This window comes from Atractosteus spatula, chromosome 18, assembly GCF_055471065.1.
Source record: "Atractosteus spatula isolate fAtrSpa1 chromosome 18, fAtrSpa1.hap1, whole genome shotgun sequence".
NCBI lineage: Eukaryota > Metazoa > Chordata > Actinopteri > Semionotiformes > Lepisosteidae > Atractosteus > Atractosteus spatula.
The window spans coordinates 12,110,040-12,116,777 of NC_142723.1; the positions used below are offsets into that span (position 1 = coordinate 12,110,040).

General features: G+C 43.3%; 1 protein-coding gene across 3 annotated transcripts; it reads left to right on the forward strand.

Annotated features, from left to right (window-relative positions):
• Positions 1 to 1,018: 1,018 nt before the first annotated feature.
• On the forward strand, positions 1,019 to 6,609 carry c18h8orf33 (chromosome 18 C8orf33 homolog). 3 transcript variants are annotated; one of them, XM_088936580.1, is made up of 8 exons: positions 1,019 to 1,164; positions 1,437 to 1,486; positions 2,215 to 2,302; positions 2,956 to 3,093; positions 3,484 to 3,962; positions 4,642 to 4,732; positions 5,429 to 5,575; positions 6,144 to 6,609. In XM_088936580.1, the coding sequence occupies exons 2-8, from the start codon at positions 1,478 to 1,480 to the stop codon at positions 6,317 to 6,319; spliced, it is 1,128 nt and encodes a 375-aa protein (XP_088792706.1). In that variant the 5' UTR covers positions 1,019 to 1,164; positions 1,437 to 1,477; the 3' UTR covers positions 6,320 to 6,609. The 3 variants fall into 3 exon arrangements, with proteins under 3 accessions (XP_088792706.1, XP_088792707.1, XP_088792708.1); XM_088936581.1 differs by having other exon boundaries at positions 3,598 to 3,962; XM_088936582.1 differs by lacking the exon at positions 2,956 to 3,093 and having other exon boundaries at positions 1,027 to 1,164.
• The last annotated feature ends 129 nt before the right edge of the window (positions 6,610 to 6,738 follow it).

Consider the following 6,738-nt stretch of genomic DNA (forward strand, 5'->3'; position numbering starts at 1 on the left):
ACTTGAACTAATCTAAGGTCTGATGGCTCTTGCAGCAATATTTGAAGGAACGGTGATAGCCAAACTTCCTGCCAACAGAAATATTATATATAATAATAATAATAATAATAAACTTTATTTTATATAGCGCCTTTAAAGGTGGCTTCTCAAAGCGCTTTACAGGATGACAATAACAATAAATAAGAAGACTACAACAATAAATAAGAAGATTTCACAAGATAGGAGACAATTATAATTACAACAATACAACAATAACAATAGAGGAGACCGTGGAAGGTGGTATTAAGAAGAGCAGAGGGGTGAAGAATGGAACCAGTTAAATAAAGGCTTTTCTGAAGAAGGTTTTGAGTCTAACATATATAAAGAAAAAAGGGTTAAATCGGTAATTAAAAGACAAAATGAAAAGAAAAAGACCATCCTTTCAGATTATCATAGCTGTTAAGCAACGTGTTGCAAATTCAGGTGATGTTAGTAACCATGAGATCTCTTGAACACAGCAATGCCGCTGTCAGCTACAGAAAGGCGAGGCAAAGATTCCTTATTAAGTAGATACTGTAACTGCGCCAGCAGGCGTAGGCTGCAAAGGAACGCATAAAGGTTTATTCCCTGCTGCAAAGAGAAGAAAAGAAACACATCGTTTCGGCTGTGGAGCCTTCTTCGGGTTCACATCCGAAGAAAGATTCCAGATTTGTGAGTATATAACAAAAAGGGACACAAACCCACTGAGCGGAGGTTAATTAGTTATGGTATTTGAAGCATGTACTTTTGAAAAGGCGATAAATAATACTTCTGTATACCTTAAAATTGAAAGCAAAGTGGTTTATAAAGTGGATTTGTGACAACACACTGTGTGTGTGTATATAAGGCAACACGAAGCCGTTAATAGTCCAGTACAATTTGATCCGCATTTTTCGTTTAATTGGAGTGAAAAGAAAAGAGTTTGAATTGCGGTCTTGCGGAACTAAATGTCAGCGGACCTGACCTGCGCTATTGACTTTACCCGGAGGAAATTAAAAGAGGGCGTACCGCTGTTTCAGACACGTGATTGAGTCATTTGTATTGTGCTGTTGGACTGCAGTAGTGGTATACCCTTACTAGTGACAGAAATGATATTAAACAAAGCAGTTTGTTGTTGAGTACTATTCCGAAAAGTGAATACAGAAGGTTGGTAACTCTTATTTTGCTGCGTGGTCATATTTGGCATTGGTTTAAATGTTTGTACTGATCTGAAAAGATGTCTAAATCTTAATCTCAGACGTGTTAATTTTCCTCTAATGTGGGCAGGATTTGTGTATGCAAATTGAACGTCTTAATAATCAGTGTGATAACCGATATTCTTAAAGTAATGCAATATTTATTTCGATCTGAACTCCCGAATACCCTTAACACTTGTTAATAACATTCCGCCGTTTAAACTCCCTCCCTCCTATGTTCAGGAAAGCAAGGAATGCGATTCCGGATTGTGTAGGATTCCGTGATGGAAGAGGTAATGTTAAAGTTTTGTTTCGTAATTGTTATCTTCTGTATATATTGTTAAATGTAGGCTGGATCTTTTTGTCTACTTTTTGTCTTTCTTTGTCGTGTGAGATGTGGTTGTGGGCATATATATGGTACTATTTTAGTGTAATCCGCTCTGAGCTGTTTGAAATAGGGGCCTAAAGGGTCATTTTGAAACAACATGCAGGGAAGCTTTCTCAAAGGTTTCCATATGGTGATGTACCAGCAGCGATCTGAAAGGTTTTCAGAAACGGAAAACCCTTGGCTTCTCTTCTTGAGTACTTCTCTGAGGACAAATAGAGAAGGTTTGAAAGACGCAGGACACCCCAACGGACTCCTGATAAGAGCTGTAGAATTCAGAACAAATGTCTGCTGTAAAAAGGACAGGTAACTAGTTTTCAAAGGAACAAGTAATAGGTTTATTCCAGGCTGAAAAGGGAAGAAAGAAAACACAACGTTATCACCCTGACACCTGAAGAAGGCTCCGAAACGTTGTGTTTTCTTTCTTCTCTTTTCAGCATGAAATAAACCTATTACTTGTTCCTCCATAGCCTACGCCTGCTGGGGCAGCTACGCACCTGAACTAGGATGGCTAGTTTCGTTTGGGTTTATTTGAAATGGAACGTGACCAGAGTGTGTTGGGGACAGGCCGGGGGGGGTTGAGCAGCGTCAGTAAGCCGGGAGAGAAACCTGCTCATGGTGTTGATTCCTGTTCAGGCTCCCTGGGGCACCTTCCAGGATGAACTTGACTGGTGTATCCAGAAGCTGGAGACGGGCTTACTGACAGGCCCCAGCCCTGAGCAAGGTGAGCTACACCACAGCACTGGCACCCTGGTTTCCCACACAGCGTCCAAGCTAAGAAACATTTCGCAGTACGGTGTTGAAGCACTTGGTCCAGGCAATATATTCTTACCTCAGTCATCCGGTTTTGTTGCAGTGGCAGATGAAGAAGCTGTTCACAAGGGAACACTGCTCAGTTAGTGCCGTTGACATAAAATAGATGTGTATCAAAGTGTTTTCTCCTGATGGCCATTATGATCTGCTTGTGGTGGGATTTTAAATGTTTTGTCAGAAATTGTGTAAAGAGTGAAATACTTGTTTATTACATTAAAAAATCAATTAAAGAGCTTGGGATGATACATGTTTAGTCTCCTACATGCACAGATTACATGTTAACCCTCTTTATAAATTAAACATCAGTGAAGAAAAGGACTATCCAGGAACATTGCCCTTACTTACTGTTCGCAGTACTGACATGGAAAATACACGGAGAGCATTAAGAAAAAGTGAAGCAAGTTTCTGACAGTGAAGCAGTAATCTAGAAATCACTTGCTGGCAACGAGGGATGACGTGTGGAGCCTTGGTCTTGGAAAGAGATGATCCGTGTGGGTTGTGCATGTTTGAAAGCAGTTCTGTCAGTGAAGGCCTCACCCCAGTCCTGTCTCTGCCTGACTGCAGCGCAGGACAAGAGGAGAGTGCTCAGTGTGCTGCAGTCACGGGGCGCCTCCTTTGTGCAGAAGAGGCAGGTGATGCAGAGCGTGTTTGGGGATTATCGCCAGAGAATGACTGAGGAGTACAAGACACAGGATGGCTCAGGTACCCCAGACCTCCTGTTGTAATAAGATCAGTGCCTTAACAACCGTGTTCAGTGTTGCTGTTCTTGGAAATGTGGTCCCCATTGTCATTTATACAGGTACTGAATTTCATTGTTTCATGGTTACGGTTTCAGTCTTAACTTTATACGCTTCCTTTGGATTAATAAGCAATAGGATGCAATATTGTGGTTAGTGTTGTTTCCAGATTTCTAAATTGTACTGTGAAGTTAAGCAGCTTTGAAAGCTGGACATGACCAGAAACACATCTGTTAAACAGAGAAAATGACAAACTACAGCGTTTACTACACTACGGCTGTGTGTGTTGCGGTGTGGCTGGTGTGCGTTTAAGGGAAGAGGGAGTGTGATGCGTTTCTGTATGTGTGTTGTGCAGGAGTTGTGCCCCAGGGGGTCGCTGTGCCGGTAGTGGGGGCTCTATACCAAAGAAGCAGAGAGGGCAGCAACTTCACTCCCAGTGACACCTCCTTCACCTTCAACTTCTTCCCAGAGGGTGTGCCAGCAGAGGTGGCAGCCGAAACGCCCCCCCAGGCCCCTGGCGCGGACGTGGCATCGCTGGACCCCCACCTCCTGCAAGGGCAGAGCTCTGGGTTTGCCTTCAATTTCCCGATCCCTGCCGGCGAGCCGGCGGAGACGGAACAGAGCACAGCGGAGCAGGGGCCGGACCCCGGAGAGGGGAACTCTGGGAATGCGCAGCAGAAAGACCAGGACCCTGAAGCCCCACCTTCCCAATCCAAGAAAAAGAAGAAGGCCAGCAGGAAGAAACCGCATGCAGAGAAGAGCAAGAGCCAGCAGACACAGCCGTCTGCATCGCAGGAGGCAGAACCCAGAAACACAGGGGAGCCGGCGGCTCTGGTGAGTCGGAGTGCCCTTCTGCAGCAGGCTGGGGTGAAGGGCGTTGAAAATATGCTTTGTGTTTCAAGTTAACACTTTTTCATTTTTTTTAGGAACAGACACATGGCACAAAAATACTTTTGGTGAACCTCACTCCAGCAAAGTAGTTCACCCATGATTCAGAGATAGCAACCCCAGCTTTTCCAATGGTACAATATGACCTTGAAATATAATTGTGTGTGTCAGTTTAGGTCTGCAGTTACTCCCATTTTTTGATGTTTGCTCTGAAATGTGTAACATAACTTGAATCTGAGGGAAACACTGTTTGCTGAGTTTTTGCTGATCACGAAACATCTCATTTGTTCAGCCCTAACAAAAGTTAGTCATCTAACCCAGTTGTAGTTTGGAAATCCACAGATAATTAGAGTCCCAGTTAATCTGTTAAAATATTTTGTGTTGATCACAATTATCAAAGGCAAAGGTGTGAGTTTCCAATCCCATCAAGGAGCCAAGCTGTTGTTTATCGGGCTGTACGAGTTGCGTAAGGCCTTAATATACAGAATGGCCTAGTTTGGTGGTACAGAAGGCACAGTTACGGAGGTGCGAGTTCTTCTCCCGAGATACCACTCATTTTCTTAGATCTGGTTGGTGTGAGGCTGGTCGAGGTGGTTCTGAAACACTCGGTGTGTTTGTGTTCCAGTCCCCAGAGCAGCAGCTGGCCAGGGAGCTGGACTGGTGTGTGGAGCAGCTGGAGCTCGGCTTGAGGACGCAGAAGTCCACTCCCAAACAAGGTGAGCCAGCAGGACGCTGGAGTCATGGAGCTCGCCTGCCTGCTGCAGTTTTTGAGAACATTTTTTTGAACTCGCAGATGCCAGCTCTTTAGGATCAGTATGACAATAGCAGACTTGCCTTGTCAGGGCTGTCGAGTGCTGAGCCTGTCAGCTCTGAAACTGGGCCCTGGTCCCACCCTGATCTGCATCTCCCAATCATTTGGCTAGTACTTGTGCAGTTTTAACTGAAGACTGCAAGCAGATGGTTACTGAGAGTACAATATCAGCTGCAGTTCACCTGGTTTCTAGTGGAGTTTTAAGTAAATAGTTGTGCTGGTTTAGTTCTAAGTGAAACAACTGTAAACAACTTCCCTTGCTCATAAGCTAGAGTATCAGTGTCCCTCTTGAGAATTAAAACAAGAGGGTTACAGTTTTTCTGTTATGGTTTGAACTCTTGTGTGAGTTTGCGAACTGCAAAGGAACATTTAGATGGTAATACCACATTGAAAAAGAACAAAATGCAGTGTGTTGGCAGTAGAGCCCTTTTATTTTTGCTTTTGCAGACTAGAATTGGTCTGCTTGTGTTGTCCACCCACAATTGCAATTCCTTACTCAAACCACAACCAGGTTTAACCAGAAACTCTAGAAAGTCTCAGCAGAGACAATAGAACCTGTTTTGTGGATGTTTAATTGTGTCTGGGTCTCCACTGCTGGCAGTGGAGGAAGCCAACCGTGCACTGAAGACCCTGCGCAGCGACAAGGCCCCGCTGGTCAAGAAGAGACAGGTGATGAGGGCCATGCTGGGGGACTACAGAAAGAAGATGGAGGATGAGAAGGCCAAGCAGGTGAAGCTCATGCAAACAGGTGAGTGATCTGTAGGAAAACACTAAGAGGATTGTTGCTGGCCACTGTCTCTTCATCAGCAGCCTTATCAGCTGTGATGAACTGCATAAAAAAAAAATCTTAAATTAAACCCTGTGTATATACTGTATGGTTCTGAAAAAGTCAATTTAAAAAGTAGCCTTCATTGATTAACAGATAAGACAAACTTGTGTGAAAATCTTTCTTACAGTAATGGTTGTCCAATTGTTGCATGTAAATGATTATTTTCTCATCAGTGTCTGTGTGTGTAATAGGTGTCTTTTTGTGGATGAAAAAAATATTTGGTAATACAGAAATGATGGTGAACTCTGCTCACCTTCAGACAGTTTGAACAGTACTGTAACAACCTGAATGTTTCCATAATTTTGGATAGAAGAGCAACTAGAATGATTAGTGGTACATGAGTGTGTCTTTCAGCTGTGGTTTATGTGTTCTGAACTCCATCCCTAGAATAATTCCAGTGCATTTACAGTTTCCAATAGAAACTGCATGTCTGCAGCCAGTTTCTATGGAGCCCTGCCATTCTCCACATCTTATCCTTTCCTGTTAGCTCTGAAGTCGGCCCGTGTCACTGCAGTCTCCGCGCCCCCTAAGAGAGCAGTGTTTCAGCGGAGAGCAGAGCCCCGGACACAGGCGGGACCCCAGGAGCCAGGGCCACAGAGCAAGGAAGACCAGAGGTTTGTCTTCACACCAGCGCAGGAGGAGTTTCACTTCAACTTCTTCTAAACTGACAGCAGTTCTGTCAGACAGTTTTGTGTAAAAAGAAAATATGGTAAAGAAGAGTGAAGTTCAAGAGTTTTCTCTCTTACTAGAGAAGATGTTAATTACTCATATTGGGGGGCATTGGGTAATCGGTGCTAGAAGTTCTAGGTAAAAGTGAATTTTATCATTTCAGACTTCTAGATGAAACTTTTGTAATAACATGACAAGGAAAGTCACATTGTAAGGCTCTTCTAAGTAAATACAGTATTTTTGTATGCATCTGCATGGTTTAGTAAAATTAAAAAAATATGATTTTACAGCCTTTACAATTTGTCATCATTGCTACACAGTTGCAGATTAGCAAAATTTGAGTAGTCTGGGCTAAATGGTTTAAAAATGCACATAATGTTTGCAAAAATGACAACAGTAAAACTCAGGGGTAA